This window comes from Poecilia reticulata, linkage group LG23, assembly GCF_000633615.1.
Source record: "Poecilia reticulata strain Guanapo linkage group LG23, Guppy_female_1.0+MT, whole genome shotgun sequence".
NCBI classification, from domain to species: Eukaryota; Metazoa; Chordata; class Actinopteri; order Cyprinodontiformes; family Poeciliidae; genus Poecilia; species Poecilia reticulata.
The window spans coordinates 12,703,459-12,724,213 of NC_024353.1; the positions used below are offsets into that span (position 1 = coordinate 12,703,459).

At 39.3% G+C, this 20,755-nt stretch overlaps 1 protein-coding gene across 14 annotated transcripts in view; it reads left to right on the forward strand.

Moving 5' to 3' along the window:
• Positions 1-20,755, forward strand: part of LOC103459572 (pleckstrin homology domain-containing family A member 5) — a 190,252-nt gene that overhangs the window by 537 nt on the left and 168,960 nt on the right. For all 14 annotated transcript variants that reach the window (XR_001776212.1, XM_017302819.1, XM_017302818.1 and 11 more), the window contains exon 3: positions 471-528. Coding sequence is in view for 13 of the 14 variants with exons in the window: in XM_017302819.1 (XP_017158308.1) it covers positions 471-528 (58 nt within the window). In the remaining variant the exon portion in view is untranslated. The remainder of the gene's footprint in view (positions 1-470; positions 529-20,755) is intronic.

Consider the following 20,755-nt stretch of genomic DNA (forward strand, 5'->3'; position numbering starts at 1 on the left):
ACACACACACACACACACACACACACACACACACACACACACACACGGTCGGTTCCTCCACCTGGACAGTTCGACAGACTTCTTAAAACTTCCGTCACGTAGCCATGGACATCGGTATGAGCCGATGTTTGGACCCGATCCCCGCAGTGACATTTCAGTTGCGGGTCCCGCAGAAGAGAGCTGATGAATCTGAAGCCTTTTCATAGATCTGCACATCTGATCGGTGAAAATCACATCCTGACGTCACCATTTCCCTGTAGCCCGATCACAATGTTTGCATCGCCAGCTCCACCGGCCCGTCCTCCCTGTCCCTCTGGGTCACCATGAGGAATGAAGGTGTTGAACCTTCAGAGGGACAGATGGCTTTATAATGATGCACAAGCCCAATATGTGGTCCAGACGCTATATTGTTATGAGAAGAGTCCAACACTCATGTTCCTTCTGTCCTGTCTGTGGCTTTGTGTCCTCAGATTTACCAACAGGATGGGAGGAAGGATACACGTTTGAGGGAGCTCGCTGCTTCATCAAGTGAGTAGGAATGTCTGTGGATGAGAGGAGACTCTCCTCTCTGCTCCATGCCTGAACAGGAACATGGCACAGGGATCATAGGACACAGGAAGGGTAATCAGAGGTGGGCAGTTCTGCTCAATCAAGGCCTTTGTCCTGCATGCTTGAAATGTTTCCCTGCGTCAACATCTGATGTAAATAAATGTCATTATCAGGTTTTTACAGAACCTAGAGACAGAGACAAGCTGAGTAGATTGTTGCACCTTGTAAACATATTTATACCCTTTTAACTTTTCAGCATCTGCTGATGGTACAGCCACACAGCTCAGTGGAATTTGTGGGATTTTATTTGGCAGAAAAACTGAAAGTCTGCCATATTTATGAAAAGGGAAGGAATTGATCCATGATTTAGTTTTCATTAATCTTGGTTTTATTAATTTATTTTACCAAAAGACTTGAGAATGAGGTGAGGATTCCAGCAGGACAGAGACTGAAACATGCAGCCAGAGCTGCAATGGAATGGATTCAATCAGGAGACTCCTCTAGATCTGCTGTCCTGCAGGTTTTGAATGGATCCCTGATCCCACAGCTGAATCAAATGATTGAATTACACATTTGGAAAAGGTCTGGTAGAGAGCCATTTATTCCATTCTGGTGTGTTGGAACTAGGTTGCATCCAAAACCTTCAGGACAGTAGATCTAGAGGAACCAGACTGGAGACCCCTGGTTTAGATCAAAGCATGTTCATGTATTAGAATGGGCCAGTCAACCTTCTGGCTTAAATCCAATTTGGGATATGTAGAAAGATTTCAAAGCTGGTGTTCACCATCCTGTCTTGCAAAGTTTGATCTATAATACAAAGATAGGTTCATTGACACAGTTTGCACAGCTAGTAGCTGCTGACTTTTGAATTTGTTTGTCATGAGCCAATGATCCCACCTCTGTTCTTCCCTCTCCAGATATCCAGTATTCAAGAATCATTTTCAGAAGTTGTGCTGCTCTTCTTAACAGCCTTTTCTTGTTTTGGTGCTGAATGTGTGTGTTGGCCCTCTAAGCTCATTTGTGTACATGAACATTCTGTGGACCTGTCTGACAACAGAAAAAGCCCTGCAGCGTTCAGCGCCGTACACACCCTGAGCTGTTCTACACAAGTCTCAGAGTTGGCACTTCGATTTGTGCTTCCCACTTTTCCACGTTGTTTTGCTGCTGTTTCTTGTGTTGTCTGTGGCTGTTTCTCAGAGCAGCAGCTGACACATATGCTCTGCTAATATAGCCACTCTATAAATAACCTCAAAACCACCACTGCTTCCAATGTATGAATGCTGCCTCCTTTGCTTATGTGCTAATGCACATAGATGCTGTTGTCCATTTTAAGGACAAACACATGGGCATGCATGTAAAGACACTGTCCAGGCACAATTCTGCAAAGACATAGTGGCTTCTATGAGTCACAAGCTAGAACTAAGGATGAAGCAGTCCTGTTATGGTGGGAGGCCTGATGGAATACAGGGCAGTAAAAAAAAGAATTGAGGACAGTGGAGGAGCAGAGCCAAAGATCTGCTGTTGCTATCACCTGACATCTATTTCCTTTATTAGAAAAAATATAGGAAGTAAACTTTTACACTATAAACTTATTTTTTTTTAACCTGCACCAAGAACCATTTAAGGAAATGAAATGAAAGCATGCAACATAAAAACTAATGACATAACTGACTGCAAATTCTTCTTCATAAAATGTAAACAAAAATGGAATGGTGTCAGATTTTAGCAGTTGTAGGATTTCTCTTTTTTTCTTTGGTAAAAAACCAGGATCCATTTCTCCCACTAGGGCTAGACAGGAAGTTTTGTTTTGGTTGCATTTACCCAGAATGCCCTGCCCTATTCCGCTTTCTGCGTTTGGAGTGGTCTCTGGTCTGCTTGGCTTTTACATATACATTCAAACTGCACTTTGAATGTATATGTGGTCTGAGTTCCCTTTAATTGAACTCAGACCTAAGTTTGTAGGCGGAGCTGTCTGATGAAGATTTTTTTGGTCTTCAGAGTTTGAAACGGATTCACAAACAAACCAGACTTCCTAGCTAAACGCACTGGAGTTGGATTCAAGTGCTGGTGTGAATACACCCTTAGTTATCCATATAAATATTTACTATGGGAGAACCACAGTGCTGGTTCTGTTGGACCTCAGTGTTGATCAGGACATTTTACTGAATCGACTGCAGACTTGGGTCGGACTCTCCGGTCCAGTGCTCCACTGGCTTGAATCCTACATAAAGAACAGGGATTTCTTTGTTTCAATCGGAAATTCTCATCAGAGAGGTCAAAGGTCACATGTGGGGTTACCCCTATCATAACAATATAATGAAATGTTTTTAAGATTTGTGCAAATTTGTAAAAATGGGAAACTAAGAGTTCACATAATGCTTTGCTGATCCATCTTTGGCAGTAATTCCCAGCTCTCTTCAGTCTCTCCTGATGTCTCCCGGCGGCTCTAAGAGTCCAAACTCCTCCCACTGAGCTCAGAGACCCTCAGAGCAACAGAAATGTTTCTGGATCCTTCCTCACATCTGACCTGACTCTGACATCTACAGATAATTCCTTTGATTTCATGTTTGGTGTTTGACCTCTGACCTGCACTGTCAACAGTGGGACCTTATAGAGACAGGTGTGAATCTTTCCAGATAAAGTTCAACCGACTGAATTGACCACAGATGGATTCCATTTAAACAGTAGAAACATCTCAAGGATGATCAATTACATTTTTGAGATTGAGCCAAATGACTAAAGATAGGTAAGCTAAGTTTGTGGCTTCATATCCAGAAAGACATGATGCTATAATTGCTGCTAACAGTGGTGGAAATTTTGACAAAAGACATTAATACAATTTAAATAAGGCTATGATACAACAAGCAGAAAAAGTGAAGCACAGTGGATACTATCCTGAAGTGCTGCATCTCTCTTTGTCTCGCTCTGGTGGATCATTTTTATGTTGTTGGTTGAATGATAACAGATTTAACACAGATAATAACATAAGTGTTCAGATCAATTGTTTAAAGATCTTTGGCCTAAACCAAATCAACGTTGAATTTGTGCTGTACAGTTTATCCTGTGCAACAAGAAATGACATTTGCAATAAAAAATGTCTTGATTTCTAGATAAATCATCAGATGTGTTAAGTTACAGATTGTATGACTTATAAGATTAAACATGCTTTAACCTTAGAATAACTATGCATCACATGATGATGCTGGTCCTCCTTTAACCTGTGACTCTGGACAGTTCAAGCACTACATGGCCCTCTCTCCTATGAACAGAAATGTTCAGATGTTTTCAAACCGGATAGATTTTGAAAACATTGAGTGAAGAAGTTGCTTCATGCTGTCAGACCACCCACATAAAGAGTATGGAAGAGCTAATGCTGTTATTCACACTGTGAGGATGAATGACTTGGAATCAGACGGCTCTCATACTGATGCTCAGTTCCTCTTGGAAAACTTCCAGACATTTTACTAAATACTAAAGCTTTCAAAACTGAATAAATTATTTGGTACATAACAGAAAGGTGCTGTAGCCATAACACTCGTGTATGCTTTTTATTATTCTTGTGTGGCAGTATGGCAGAAGTAGAACATTACTGTAAAATGGAAGAAAAACTGGTTTCTCAAAAGTGTGGCAACCAGATGTATTCAGTCCCCTTTACAGTAACACCGTACTTAAAATCCACTGCAAAAGATTGTTTTCAGAAGTCAACTAGGTGAATCTAGAGCTGAATCCCTGCTGTTCTTTTTCTGGCCGATGAGGTTTAAGAAAACATTAGAGGAACGCAACATTTATTGTCATGAAATACAAAGTTGATTAGACTAAGACTTAGTCTCTAAGCCAAAAATAATCAGTATATTATTTAAAGATACTCATAGCATACTTGGGGAAGAAGCATTTTTAATCTTCATTTGAAAAAGCAAAAGCAGTGTGAAAAGGTATTTTGCTTTTGAGGCTGATGAACAGAAGGAGCTGGAGAGTCGGGTAGCAAACAATCCTCTGAAAGACCAACTGTTTTAGAAAGGTCTGCAACAGTGAAGCAGTGATCCTGCTGGGCAGCGCCACCTAATGGTGATTAGATATCTGGAACTTACTGATATGATGATGTGTTAAAAATATTAGCATTTAGTTTGAAATGTTATCATTGTGACCACCCTGGTAGACGCGTACTGCTAAAGACCTGCATCTGTGACTGCAGAGAAAGCCAGTTCTACTCAGTATTGACTGATCTGAAAACTTATGCACATCATGAGTTAATGATTTTTCTCTGTGATTTGTTTTGCTAATCATTTATGGTTTTCCTTCTACTTCACACTGAATACAGCTTGGTGTTGGGCCACGACATTAATTCCCAATAAAAGGGCCTGAAGTTTGCAGTTGTGACAAACTACAGATTTGTGAGCAGCTTAGTTTATAGATGTGAGAATATTGATGAGTGTGAACGTATTTGTACCGCACTGTAAAACAATATAACAAAATAAAAAAAATAGAAGAAAAAAAAATCCCATTCTGGCTGTTTTCTGAACCTAATTCAGTTTCTGTCATTCTCCTAATATTTCTGTGGATCAAGATGTTTTAGAAGCCACACAGCTCAGCTTCAGATAGGAGCTGTTTTCCAGCCTGCGCTCATTATGGCACGATGTGGTCAACTTTACTGGTTCATATATGCATGACCAATGAAGAAGTGGGTTCGTTTTGACAGTGCGATTATTTCTACTGACCACAGTATGGCGGCGTTCTACCCAACCCTGCCACTGTTTCTGTGGAGACCCTCCCTGCTCAGTGGGAGGCAGAAGGCTCTCTGCTCTGCTCCTCAAATATCAAATCCCTGCAGGATTCAGTCAGCTGCTTGTTCTCTGACATATCCGTCTGTCTCACCATGGCTTGTGTGTGTGTTCCTGTGTGTTTGTGTGTGCTCTTTTGTTTCCTGGCTGGAGTTGTTTGATGTTTGCTCCATGCTTCACTGAGTATTCCCTGAAGACTTTCCCAGCTCCCCATGTCTAAGAATGTGTCTGTAATTGTGAAAGTGTATGTCCGTGTGTTGGCTTACTTTTCACATAAATCAGTCCAATGAATCAGCGTGTGTGTGCGCGAGCATGTGTGTACGCGTTTGTTTGTAATACCTTGTGGGGACGATTTTCCTGACACATACTACTTTGTGGCGACCAATTGTTCCTTGTTTGGACCGGAGCCTGGTCCCCACAAGGGGAAACTCTGTTTTTGGGTCAGGGGTCAGATTTAGGGCTAAGGTATGAATTGAGTTTTGGTTAGGAATAGGGTTAGGTATGTGATGGTTAGGATTAGGAAAAGGGCAAAGGTAACGTTTAGGCCAGTGTTTCTCAACCTTTTTTGGGCCAGCGGCCCCCCAGCCTTTATCCAGGTCCCTCACCGCCCCCACCAAAGAATTTGTCGGATACTTTGCACTGACCATTATTTTTTATTTTAATTTTTTCCATTTAACTGTTTATTGAAATTTTTCAAATTTGTTTACATATCTGAACATTCCACTTTAAACATCTCACAACACAAAACCTTTGCTTGGGAGCCGATCCTCTATTTGATTTTTGTCCTTTCTGGTATCTAGTTTTTCCTCTATTTGTTCTCAGTCTTTTGAATGTCTTTATGTCTTGAATGTTGTCCACTTCATCCACTTTTCTTCCATTTGTGTTTGCTGAAGTCTCCATCGATGTGTCAGTTTTTCCATAATGTAGATTTCTTCTATTATTCCAGTTCATTGTTCTTGACAAGGGAGGTCTGTCTTTCCCCAATTCCTTGTAATAGCTTTCTTGCAAGCTATTAACATTATCTTTATCAGATACCTGTCTTTCACCCTKACATTGATATTGTTAAAATTGCAAAGATACAGTACCATGCTGCTCATAGGAATATCCTATCCCAGAATCTTCTTCACAGTTTCATGCACATTTTTCCAAAGTTCCAAAATATGTGTGCATGATCGGCTTTCACTGGTCCACAATTCCTCCAACATCCCATATTTGTGCCACTATATCTATTCTTGACTTTAGGCGCAATGAAAAATCGTATTAGATTTTTCCATGTGAATTCCTTCCATATCCGTGAATTGGTGGATGTCTGATGTGTTTTCCACATATCTAACCAATCCTCGTCTGAAATTGTCACGTTAAGCTCTGATTCCCATTTTTCTTTTATGTATTTAGTCGAATTCTTGATCAGTTTTTGATAGAGTAGAAATGATTTTAATTTTTGTTCCACTGAGTGAATTTATCACAATTTGAATCGCACCATTCACTTCCACAGAAGGATCCCACTTGATTTCTGTTCTATAATAGTCTCTTAATTGCAGGTACCTGTAAAATTCATGTTTATCCAAGTTATACTTATCCTTCATTTTTTGAAAACTCTCAAGCTCCCCATCATTCTGAAGTGTGTACCATCCTGTGACCCCCTTGTTCATACATCGTTTAAACCCTTTATCATATATTGCTGGTTTGAAATCGCCATCATATKCTACCCATCTSAGCACTTTCATTTCTTTTTTTATCCTGTATTTTTTWAATTTTCTCAACCATAAATCCAGTGTAAACATTGTGATTGGGTCCATGTATTTCTTGATTTTTATACCCATCTTCATCCCCAATAACACTTTGAATTGGGTATCCTCCAAATTCTTTTTCTATATCTTTCCACTTAGCTATATAGTCTGGTGCGCACCAGCATATAATATGCCTGAGTTGGGCTGSACAGAAGTACTGTCTTAAATTTGGGAGACCCATACCCCCCTTATCTTTCRGTAGTTGAAGAGTTTCATATTTAACTCTAGGTTTTTTGCCAGCCCAAATGAATCTTGATATCATCTTGTCCCAGATCGCAAATTGGTTTTGAGGGACCTCTATTGGTAATGCCTGAAACAAATATAATAGTTTTGCTTGCACATTCATTTTAATAATATCAATTCTTGAATTCAGATCTAAAGGCAAAATAGTCCATCTATCTATATCATTTTGTATTTCTTGGCTTATTTTATCATAATTTGCTTTGTACAGCAAAGATAACCCTTTAGTAATGTTAACCCCTAGATATTTAATTTTCTTCATGTTCCATTTGATGGGAAATAACTCCTGTATTTCTTTTGTTGGGATGTAATTGAGTGCTAGGATTTGTGTTTTGGTGACATTAATTTTATATCCCGAAAGATAACCATACTTTCCAAAAAGATTAATCAACTCTGGTAGAGAAAAGTTACATCGTCTGCAAAAAGCCCTATTTTGTGTTCCTCTCCATTTATTATAACTCCCTTAATTTAATCGTCTCGTCGTACTGCTTGTGCCAGAGGCTCTATAAAGAGGGCGAACAGTGTAGGTGATAGAGAGCACCCCTGTCTGGTTGATCTTTGTATGTTGAATTTATCGGCCAGGCTTCCATTTACTTTGASTCTCGCTGTGGGGTGTTGATATGTGTTTATACACTGTATTGATTTATTACTGAATCCAAATCGTTCTAACGTTTTATATAGAAAATCCCAATTTACCAAATCAAATGCTTTTTCTGCATCAACACTTACTAGTATAGTACTTTGTTTTTTCTGCTGTGCTTGATCTACTATATGTAACACTCTTCTAATATTATCGTGTGTCGTGTGTTTGACGTCCTCTCATAAAACCTGTTTGRTCTTCCTCTATCAATTCTGTTACAAAGGTATTTAATCTATTAGAAATAATGGATGTGTATATCTTGTAATCTACATTTAATAATGAGATTGGTCTATAATTGCTGCAGTGTTCCTGATCTCTTCCTTGTTTTGGTATGACTGAGATGATGGCTTCACTCCATGACGGAGGTATTTTGTTATTAAGAGTCCAATTGAAAGAAGCTCTAAGTATCGGTGCCAACTCTTCTCTAAAAGTCTTATACCACTCTGCCGGGTATCCATCACTGCCTGGCGATTTATTATTTTTTWATGTATTTATTGCCTCTTTTACTTCCTTTATTGTGATTGCTGCTGTCAGTGTCTCATTTTGTAATTTGCCAATTGTTGGTAAATCTAATGCATTTAAAAAGGTTCTCATTTCTTCCTCGTGCAAATTCAGGCTGTGTAAACAGTTTCTCATAATATTCTTGAAAAATGCCCTCTATTTCCTCTGGATTATCTGTTAGTTCACCTGTGTAGGGGTTTCTAATTTTATATATCGCATTAAGCATTTCTTGTTTGCGTATCCGTTTAGCTAACAGTTTCGCTGCCCTTGAACCTGCTTTGTAGTAATTCTGTTTCAGAAATGTGTGTTTTTTTTTCAATCTCTCCGGTCAGTATGTCGTTTATTTTGTTTCTTACCATCTTGGTTTCTTAATATACCTTTGGGTCTTTTGTTCTATTTCCCTAAGTCTCTCTGTATTCGCCCTGTATGTCTGTAATTTAATTCTTTTATCATGCGCAGTTTCAGCTATTGGCTTTCCCCTGATGACAGCCTTCATTGCATCCCATAATATTATCGGATCTACAGTTCCGTTATTATTTTCTTCATTATATTGTTTTATTTCTGCTTTATCTTTTCTCTCAGGTGTTCACTATTCAATATTCCCACGTTCAGTCTCCATGCCATATTTCGTTTCCTGTTACTTAAACAAATCTTTAAATAAATTGGATTATGGTCAGAAACATCTGCCACCCCTATCAGCCGAATAATGCGTAAAGTCTTTTTCTAATGGATGTAGGCTTCTCCATATATCTGTCATTCCCATTTCTTCTAATGAGACTTTTATAAATTTTGATATATTCATTTTAGTTTTTTTGTAACTCGTGTCCATGTTATGGTTTAGGACTACGTTTAAATCACCTCCACAAATTAGAATTCCTTCTGTTTTTACTGCTATTAAATTAAATAGGTCCTTGAAGAAGTTTTTGTTCCTCTCTGGGGGTGCATATTCATTTACCAAGGTTATTGATTCATTTTCTATTCTTCCTTTTAATATTATGTATCTTCCTTCTTTATCTTTTAATTCCTTTTTGTAATTGAATTGTATTGTGTTCAAAATTAATATTGCAACTCGTCTCCTACGCCCCTCTTTATATGAACTGTAGTATAAATTCCTGTAGCCATATTTCTTTAATTTTTCATGTTCTGTTTTGGGTAAATGGGTCTCTTGTAGGAATATAATTTGTACTTTTTCTTTTTTCAGTTTTGTCATCACCGTTTCTTTTTTACTCAATACATTCAAACCATTCACATTCAGTGACATTATCTTGATATCAGCCATAACTATGGTTTACCAGTCCCTGCAAATATGTTCCCAAGCAACTCAAAACAAAACCAGCATGAACTTTTGCTAACCAAACATAAACCAAAATCCAGATGGACTTTCAAACATGGGGTATCCCTCTTCCCCAGGTCCCTGTTGGTGGGTGGAGAGGAAATCCTCACCTCTACTGAGGGCCCCTCCCTAGATCTAGTACTACTCCCATCCTGTGAGGTACCACTCCATCTAGACATGTCCAACTTCAGTCTCTCACCCTCACTCAGTCAGTTTTAATGAAATGTTATAAAATACATGATAATATTTTAAAAAGCCTGCATAATTTTAAGCATTCTCTCTGCTAGTCTCTTCTTCTGTCAGTCACTTTATCCACAACATAATATGGTAAAATACCAAGTTTGATAACGTGGTCTGTTTTTTCCGTGTCCATACCTCTTTCCCCGCAGTTTCAACTTTCTCTGAAAACAAAACATTTTAGGATTTCCATTGGAAGCTTCGTAGTTTTTCTCTCACTTATTGTGCCGCATCTCGTTCCTGTTCTTTCCCCTTTACTCGCTGCCACCCCGCGGCTCCTCGCTGTCTTTCCGCTGCCACCCCGCGGCTCCTCCTGGCTCAGCAACAGCGTAGCCCCTTTCCTTCATGTCTTGCGCTGCTGTCCTGGCACTGTCGTATGTCTTTGTTCGTTTTCTGCCAGGCTTTCTTCAAGATAATTTCTTTGGTCTCGAATTGTAGAAAGTTAATTATGACTGACCTCGGTGCTGCATTTGGGTTCGGTTTTGGGTTGAGGGCTCGGTGGGCTCGTTGAATCTGGAGATTCATCCCCTCCGGAAGTTCGAGTTCCTTTTTAAAAAGTTGCTCCAGAAATGCCACTGTGGATCTCCCTTCTACATTTTCTGGTAAGCCTAAGATTCGGATATCGTATCTCCTTGATCTCCCTTCGAGATCGGTTAGTTTTTCCTGCATTCGTTGTGTTTGTTCCACCATCTTCGTTAGCACCTCGTTAGCATCCGTCTTCCACTCCTCCACCTCCGCTATACGCGTCTGTGCCTCGCTTATGCTCCCTTGCTGTGCCTGTAGCTCCCAATCATTCTCGGACAGCCTACGGTCTATTTCTTGTCGAAGATTCGTTATTTCTTCCTTCAATTCTTTCTTCAGTTCATCTTTGAATGTGGCTAGCTCCTTGCACAACTCTTGTTTAAGGACTTTAATATCACTTCTAATAGCTGTGAGCCCATTTCGCAGCGTTTCCGTGTCCTCGTGTTCCTCCATTTTCTCCGTTGGGACTTTTCCGTGTTCGCTAGTTTGTGTTCAGAGATTTCTTCTGTTACAGGCAGCTCTTCGGTTCCTCTTTGCTTTTTATAGTTTTTCCGGCTTCTTTTCTTGCTTAACCCACTCATGCCTTAGTTTTATCTATCGAGTTCCAATTTAGTTGTGGGCATTTTTAACCCGACTCTGGTGAGCTAACTTGCTACGCTCCTACCTCCTCCGCCATCTTCTCGGGAATCCACTGACCATTATTTTATTATTAATATTACTATCACTATTGTAGATGTTTTGATTTTTATGCTTGTTTCTGTATTTATCATCAAAACATTTTTCCCAGAGAATAAAAAAGTCATGGGAATAGAAACAATTTTCACAGGTGTCTATAAAAAATGTAATGAACATTCAAGTTAAAATCGGTAGGCCTAACAGCAGCCAATCAGAGTGGAAAAATATTCTTATTTTGTGCCATTTTCTAGTTGTTAAATCTTCCACAAAATGACCAGATAAAAGATGAACAACATGCCAATTTAAACTCTGAACTATTTGCAAAACGACTGAGCTCTGCAACATAAAAACATGGATAGAACTGTAACTACATTAATCATAGATCTTCTTCTCTTCAGTGTTTGTCAGTTTCTGGTGGTGCAGCTCTGTGCTGCCTTCAGGAAAATGGGACATCAGAGAATCATCCATAAAATTTCACCAACATGGCATTTATTGTTCAAACCAGAGCTTTCAGTGGAAAAACTAAAGTTCCAGGTCCTTTTAATGCCAAACAAATATGAGACAGAAACATGGATTATATCTTTATATAGACCTGTCTATTGATTATAGATTAATAGTTTTACTGGACAGAAATTACAAAGAACAAATCTGGTTTTTAATCAAATCCTAATGAGTCAAATTGAAAGTGTCATGGAGTCATCAGCCTCATGACATTAACACTGACATGAAAAATAATATTGAAGGAATAATAAATCTAATTAAAAACATAAATAAGTGATCAACAGACTGCCAACCTGTCCAGGGTGAACCCCGCCTCTCGCCCGAAATATGGGCTGGAGATAGGCACCAGCAACCCTCCCGATCACAATATGGAACAAGGGTGTTCAGAAAATGGATGGATGAATAAGTGATCAGTTCTTTACTGTTATGGTCTGTAAGATATATTTATTCTCAGTACTAGATGTGGTCTCAAACAAACCCATGGCACTTCAACAATATTATTTTACCTTTTATCTGGAAATAGTGTCTGTTTATTCTTGCCATACAGTCTCTGTATTAATTATTGCTTGAAAGGTCTTGCCATACCAGTTTATTCCTCTGTATTTACTTTAGTTTCTTAGTTTATTCTTGCATTTTGTTCTTCATTCATTTCCATTTAGTTTCCTTTGATTAGTATTATCCTCTCTTGGTTTATTGCTAGGCTGCACAGTGGTGCAGTTGGTAGAGCTGTTGCCTTGCAGCACGAAGGTTCTGGGTTTGATTCCCGGCCCCGGTCTTTCTGCATGGAGTCTCCATGTTCTCCCTGTGCATGGTGGGTTTTCTCCGGGTACTCCAGTTTCCTCCCACAGTCCAAAAACATGACTAGAGGTTAATTGGCCTCTCCAAATTGTCCCTAGGTGTTAGTGTGTGTATGTATGGTTGTGTGTCCTGTGTGTCTCTGTGTTGCCCTGCGACAGACTGGCGACCTGTCCAGGGTGACCCCGCCTCTCGCCCGGAACGTTAGCTGGAGATGGGCACCAGCAACCCTTCCGACCCCACTGAGGGACAAGGGTGAAAGAAAATGGATGGATGGATGGATGGTTTATTGCTATGTCCCCTTTAGTTTCTTTCCTGTTGCTACATTTATTTTATTGTTTGTTGACCATCAGTAATCTTCACTCATCACCTGCTGCGCCTCCTAATCATCATGTGTTTCACATCATGTGTTGATTTTTCACTGTTTAGCGTCGGATTCTGTTTTTATGCCATAATTCACATCTACTTCATCGCTCCGTTTTATGTCCCGCTTCTCCTGTTTCAGAGTTTTGCGCGTCGTTTTTTTTTTAACCCCCTAAGGTGCAGGGCGGTCGGGAAGCGTATCGATGGGGAAAAGGCAGACTGACATAAACCTTTTAAAACAACGGAAACAATTTCTGCATTCTGATTATTAAAATGTAAAAGTGCTGTGTTGTTCTATCACCCCCGTTTCATACCGGACCACTTACAGCTCCGTGTTAACGCTATAAAATGAACGCTCTCTGTGGTGGTATCACCCATGGAGGGATTTCTTTATGTCTTTATTTAAATGGGTTCATTTTTCAGAGGGATACAAAGTGAGGGTATTGTGATTTTAGTAATTATATGTTTATAAGAGCAATTTTCTGTTGTCCTTCCATGAAAGCGGGCAGCTTTGAAACGGAAATAAAACACTTTTTAATATAAGTTGCTGCTTTGACATGATCAMAGAACTGCCTAAACATATGTACAAAAATACCAGACAAAGTGAATCTCAGCAACGTCATCAGCCGGTGTGTAGCATTGCAGGAGCGGAGCTGAGCCAAGAAGCTACAAACACTGAATAGAAGAAGAGCTGCCATCGATACAGTTGCAGCCAAGCATGATTTAATGTTACACAATACAGTTTTACCAAGTTGCTCAAAGTCTAAACTGGTCTTGTTTGCATATAAGGTGTAAAGTTTACCTTCGACCAAACGCCCCCCAAAGGCATCCCAGCGCCCCCTTTTTGTAAAAATGTCCGCCAGCGCCCCCTGCCGTCCTCTGAACGCCCCCTTGGGGGCGATACCGCCCACGTTGAGAACCGCTAGTTTAGGCTGTAGAAATTAATAGAGTCCATGGAAAGTCCCCACAAAGATAGCCACGCAAACATGTGTGTGTGCCTTTTTGCAGTGCGCTTTCAACTTGACCTGTCCTCTGAATTTGCTTCTGTTTGGCTTTTCTCAGTGATTGTGGATTCCTGTGATGGATCAGAACTTTTACCTTGTTATTCTTAAATTCTACCTCTGCATGTGTCATTTGTCTCTCTATTTGTATGTGTCAGATTTAACAATGGTCATTCTCATTTCTTCTGCTCTTCTTGATTATAGATACTTCAGCTGAATGTGAATCACGTTCAAAATTTCTAAAATGCTGGACTCACTTATTTTTCACATTAGAAGACCAGGTCCTGCAGCATCTCCTGGAATTTGTGCAATTTCTCTGAGCATTGCATATTTCTCACACACTCGCACACGCACACACACACACACACACACACACACACACACACACACACACACACACACACACACACACACACACACACACACACAGATGCTCATCAGCTGATGCCTATGCAGAATGAGGCGTCTGTTCATGTGAGACCTCCACTGTCTGGGTTTGGCTCCTCCACTAATTTTGGAATTTTAGCTTTCATACACAACAAAAAATGCTGCTAATGCTGCTAATCAAATGCAACAAGTTTAACCACCTCTTATAGCAGGAAAAAAGGTTTGTCTTGCACACAGCTTGGAGAATCAGCTTCAGAATGGCTACGTAACCATTTCTGATTTATTTAAAGTATAAAATATTATTTACAAGTGCAAATAATTGTCAATTGTCCCAGTAGGTGATGTCCAAAACAAGATGCTACAGAGCTCAGTTAGCATTTAAGGACCTGGTCCCTCTTGTATAAAGCTGCATACACATAGAAAATGTGGGGCACCATATTTTACACACAAGTCGGTATATGTAAAAATTAACGTGGTGTTAAAGTTTGTGGAAACATACACACTTTTTATCCACCGTGAAAATGCGCAGCAGCCACAAACTTTTTCTGTGGACAATAACAAACTACAAATCGCCAAAACTCACTGAAGTACACTGAAGCATGACTCAATTCACTGTTATTTAACCCGAAGTGCATCGAACTCGAGGCTTTTCTTGATTTTTTGTTGCAGTCTGAACATAGCCTTAGCTTGCAGATAAAAGTTACATTAGCTAAGCTAATTTTGCTAGTTCAGCAGTAAGAATGACAGAAATGTTACTAATTTAAGGGAATTGTATTATTTTTAATATTATTATTGTTGTAATAACTCCAGCATAACTATTGCTGCCAAATTTTATAAGGCCTCACCTTACTCACTATGGCATCCTGTGAGGTACAAACTAAACTGAAACATCTCATTGAGAACTGCAAATATGAAGTCAGAACAAAATATTTACAAACAACACAGTGTTAATCAAAACAAACATCTATAAATAGCCTCCACAATTTATTTTAAATCATTTACACAATTCATTTTGAATAATTCATTCATAATAATTAATTGTAATTTACACTCCTTTACAAAGTCCAAAGGAGGAAAAATGCTACTGTCCTTTGTAGAGGTTAATACAGGTCATTCATACACAGAATGGTGCAAATTGGATGATGCAAATATTGGACGTGGATTAGGAGTGATCATAGCGAGTTAGACTCTGTGGAATTTAGAGCCAAATGTTTGGCAGCGGCGTGACGTCAGAGTTTGTCGTAGCCACGCCCTCCACTGGAAAGTCTTGGTGCTTTGCAGCAAGTGAGACCAAACTTATCTGTCTTCTGACACAGGATCATGTTGTTTAGGTCAAGAGGCTCAGATGAAAACATTACACTTCCTGTTGTCAGTGGTTGTGGCTTAAGTCAGTGTTTTTCAACCTTTTTTGAGCCAAGGTACATTGTTTTAATTGAAAAAATCTTGAGGCACACCACCAACCAAAACTGGTAACAAAGATACTCTGTAGCCGCCTATATTACATATATAGTCATTCTTACCAAAGTGTCTTGAATAGGAATCAAATAAACACAAAACAGTATTTTTAACACATTTTACATTTTTTACATTTCAAATTGCACTTAACATGTGCACTTCAAAAATACACCTGAACAGCCACAACACTGTGGTCTTAAATTTAAAGAAGTTGTAGAAAACTTCAGTGTTTTACAAACTAATCCACAAGCATCTTATAGCCGGAATACAGAAAATAATTCTTATTCTGAAAGAAGCAATAATATTTGGAAAAGATTTCACTTCATATTTACTGTCACAATATGAAGAGTTGCCTGTACAAAATGTCAATATCTGTATATTTTACCCACCTGGTGTGAAACCTGTGCATGTTTGGATGAAAACAGCTGATTTCCTGGCAGAAATTGACAAAGCTCTTCCTCAACAGCTCTTAGTCTCTCCGTTTTTAGTTGTTATAGTAGCCRGGCTTGRGAAGCTCACTTCACACAAATATGTTGTAGGAAATGGACTCATGYTCTTTCCAACTACTGCTGATCTTCACTGTCTTTTCCATCACTGTCATCACAGTCTTGCTAGATACAATGCTCTCACTATTACCTGTAACATTCATGCATCACTAATTCTCATTTTAATGTAAAATGCTCTGTACCTACTGCCATGTAGTGGTAAGAAAATTACATGAATTACTCGGTTTTCTATAAGGACCCAACAGAGGGATGCGTCCTAATAAATCTGCTGGATATTTTAAGGATGCAGCACTCCGTCTCCAAAGCCGAACCATGGTTTTGTTCACACCGAGTTTAAGTGCAGCGGCTCTATTTCCCTCCTGTAGTGCCAGATCGACAGCCCTCAACTTAAAAGCTGCATGATATGAGTTTGAAAACATGTCGTGCCTGCTGCTAGCATGGCTGCTAGCATGTGGTTGTTCTAAATGAAAATTAGCACGTTCTTCTTTGATTTCCAATTTTGACTTCTAATGATTCACTTCCTGCTAGAGAGCCCCCTGGTGGTTGAAGAAAAATCCACAGAAAAGATGCACCGGGCTACAATCCACATGGTTCAATGCTTAGGAAAAAAGTAGCAGCTTATAGTCCGGAAAATACAGTGTCGTAGGTGAAATTGAATAATTTCCACGGCACACTTGACGATCACTCACGGCACACTAGTGTGCCGCGGAACAGTGGTTGAAAAACACTGGCTTAAGTGATGTCATGGTTTGGCCATTGATATTGTATTGGACCAGTCCCTGAATGTTTGGTGTCTCAGTGAGCTTTTGTGTATGAGATGTCGTATTGGTCAAAATGGGAATTGGCAGTTCAGACCTCTAAGAAAAGTTGAGACCTGGTGCCTCCTGGTGCATCCGTAGACCGAAGGTTTGGACTAATTGTATTTAAGGCAAAAGGTGAGTTAAAAAGGGGACAGGTTCACCATCGTTCCTTCCGTGATTTGATTTGAATATGTCGGACATGAAACTGACCTTTGATCACCTGTGGAACAGTTAACAAGCTTGCCCTTGTTGTCATTCAGCTTGGAGCACATAAAGATGAAAAAGGTGTTCAAAGCCTTGCAGACAGTGAAGCTTGGCGCTTCACTGTCTGCAAACCCACAGATAAATAAAACATCAATCCCAGATGGAGGGAGGAATAAAATAAAAAAGGAATCAGGCTGCAAAACCTAGAAATGACACTGCAAAGGAAGGAGCTGGGAGTCACGTCTGTCCTGCAGCTTTGAGGGCTGCTTCATTGTGTTCATGCATGTATGTCTGCTGTTTGCAGGCACTCAGTTCATAGGAAATTCATCATAGTACACATCTTAAGTAATCTACCTACCAGAAATATAACTCCATGTTATATTTCTGGTATATAACAACACGACACGCAATTGTTTCACAGAAAACTGGCTGGGAACTTTAATTCCACTGTTGTTAACTTCTAAAAGTCCTGCACAGCATAGTGAAGGCTTAATTGGGAATTCAATTCTCTTTCAAAGCAGTGCTAAAAGTAGCCAGTGGAAATGAACTGTGCCATTTGTGGCAAAAACATCTCCAGATTCCAGCATCATCAAACTTTGTTTTCTTCACCCTTTCAGAAACACCTTGTTACTCTTAGTCACACAATTTGAAAATTAACAGAGAAACAATTGATGCTTGAAGTCATCAAGCCAGGACGTCATTTAATGTGATTTTAAGCTGTAGTAGGTGATTTTTCTTTTTACTTATTTGTTAAAACTACCACTATGTCCTGACTGTATAATATGAGACAAATTATTTTGAAAAAAAAATGAAGCTCTGCTGCCTCCGGGTGGTCCTACTGCCATTTACAGAAATACACTGTAAATGGTCAGAAACAACCAATCAGAACCAGGAGAGTCTTAGGGCTGTCAATCATTCTCCTTTATGTGCTGCACTGCTCACACCCTGCCCCTTATTCTGTCCTGTGATACAGCTCCTTCTTCACATGAACAGTTTTCCTCCTATGGTGAGTTGTTTTTCTGCCATTTTCACGGCTGCAGCAAACTGGCAATCTTGAGCAGAACATACACACACTTGATTGACAGTGTTGAGATCTGCCTCATGCCTGTGAGAGATTTCTTCTGACCGGCAGCAGGGTATTTCTGCTGATGGCTGTATGACCACAGGGAGAAATCAGGGGAGCTACAGTTTTTTTTCACAGATTTTCTGTCTCATATAGTCAGGACACAGTGACAGTTTAATGGAAATGAAAAAATCCAAAAGCATATATATATATATATATATTATTATTTTTATTATTATTTATTTATTTTTTTTACAAAAGTTACTGACTGCAGGGTTTTCCCCAGAAAACTTGCACAGCTTGGTGGTCGGGGCACTGAGGCGGTCCACCGTGTTTTTGTATTAAAAATATTGAATTGACAGGAAAAGTAAAAATATTACTGGAAGACATTAATTACTGACAATACATACTTACCCACAACCGAGTCTTAAAAAAATAAATCAAAAAATACAATATCAATTATTTGCACTACTGTTAAATCCAAATGAAGCCATCAGTTAGTGGATCTAAACACACAATGTGATGCTGATCATATTTAGAACCGGCTCAAGGCTAAGCACTGCTAAGCAGCTGCTTAAGGCCCTCAAACCTTCAGGGCCCCATAAATGGTAACGCTTTAACACAAACCACAGATAGATAGAAATGTAACTTTTGTCTATTAAGAATATCAATGCTGTTAAAATCGATTTCATGGTTTCAGCATAGATACATTAAAATATTTGTAATTTACTACTAGTGTGCATATTGTAAGATGTAATATGCATGACACATGGTAAGATCCACCATCTTCCCACTAGTTTGTTTCACTTTAGTTTACTTTGTAGCCATGACTTCATTTATATTTTACTCACCATCCAACAGTGGCAGAATAAACATCATGAGAATCCCTAACTTACCATTAAAACCAGAATGTATGTGCATCAATTGAATAGAAACACCCTGTAACACCCAGGCAGCTGATCAGGTTTGGGGACAACAATACTTTTGAAACTTTGAGATCTGTTTTCTCTTTATTCTTGTTTGCAGAGTGCCAACTTTCAAACGACCATGTAATCTTTTTTTATTATTTATCATTGGAAAGCTTAGAATCCACACTTTAGGAATCTGTAAATAACTCAAAAGGCTGGTTCCTGGTTTTGTTTTGGCCAGGGAGATATTTGAACTTCACCATTAGCTTGAGGTCCTCTGTTCGGCTGTACTAATACTTTTCTAACATGATGAAAATCTGATCCTGCAATCTTGCTCCTTACTTACTTCTTCTGTTGCCTAGCAACCAGTGAATTTTTTCCTTTGTACAATCTATTCAGATGGAAAAGCAGTGAGCACTGAACCATTTTGTGTGTTTGACAGTTAAAATATACTTAAGTTGGATTGGATCTAAAATCTGTTATTAACCTTCATATTTGGAAATGTTTCAATTACTTTGGTAACTTTTAGGCCTACCTCCCATTTAATTTTGCCTTTGGGATTAATAAAGTATTTTTGAATTTGAATTTGAATTAATTTAAAAGATGAAGAACACCCCAGGAGGCGTGGTGGAAGTCTTTTGTTTGTCAAATGTCCGGTGTGACTATGTGAGCTTTTGGTAAATGGATTTATTGACCATTTTTTGAACTTGAAGCATTAGATTAAGTACACTTTAAAGATTTTTAGATGTGGTTTCTTCCGTATTTTTGCAAGAAATAAGCTACTTAAATTTTTTCAAACAACCAAACAAGCCACTTGTTGCTGCTCATGGCCTTTCTTGGGAAATTTAGGTTTTAGAACTTAGAAGTCTGCGACAGTGTCTAGATCAGTGCAAACCACTCTGTCTTCAAACTTGAAATGGATTCTGCTGAGTTTAGATGTGACACTGTCCATCAGGTTGACATTGTTCTTGACCTTTGATCTTTCAACCAGGTGGGATATGCTTGTCATTAAGTGAACATTTTGTCTTCAAAGTTGATGTGTTAGAAGGTCGAGGAATGGACAGTGTAAGGATTTTGACTAGGTCAGAAACTTTTGCAAAATTGCAGCTTGTTGGGTGTTCATCTGCAATAGTCTGAGGAAAAAAACATTGGTAAATCAGCCACAGGGTCATAGGTCACCAAGACTGATATTTCAATCTGGAGAGACTCAGACGGACAAAAGGGAACAATTAAAAGATTTAATGACAGGAATGAACAACAGTTCTTTGGCGCTCGGACCCCGGCAGCTAATYTGAGCTGAGATTTGATGTGAACTCGATGAACATCCCGATAACTGATTAGGGATGCTCTCCCCCCCAAAAAAAGGGCTGAGGCCGGGGCCAAGGCCTGAGGAAAGTGAGACCTAAAACTTGTATGCCGACTTGATGATGCGAGGAGAAAAGAAAAGTACGGGTTGTAGGCCGAAGGAGTGCAGAAAACTAGAAGATGAGAAGCTGATAGGAGGAAT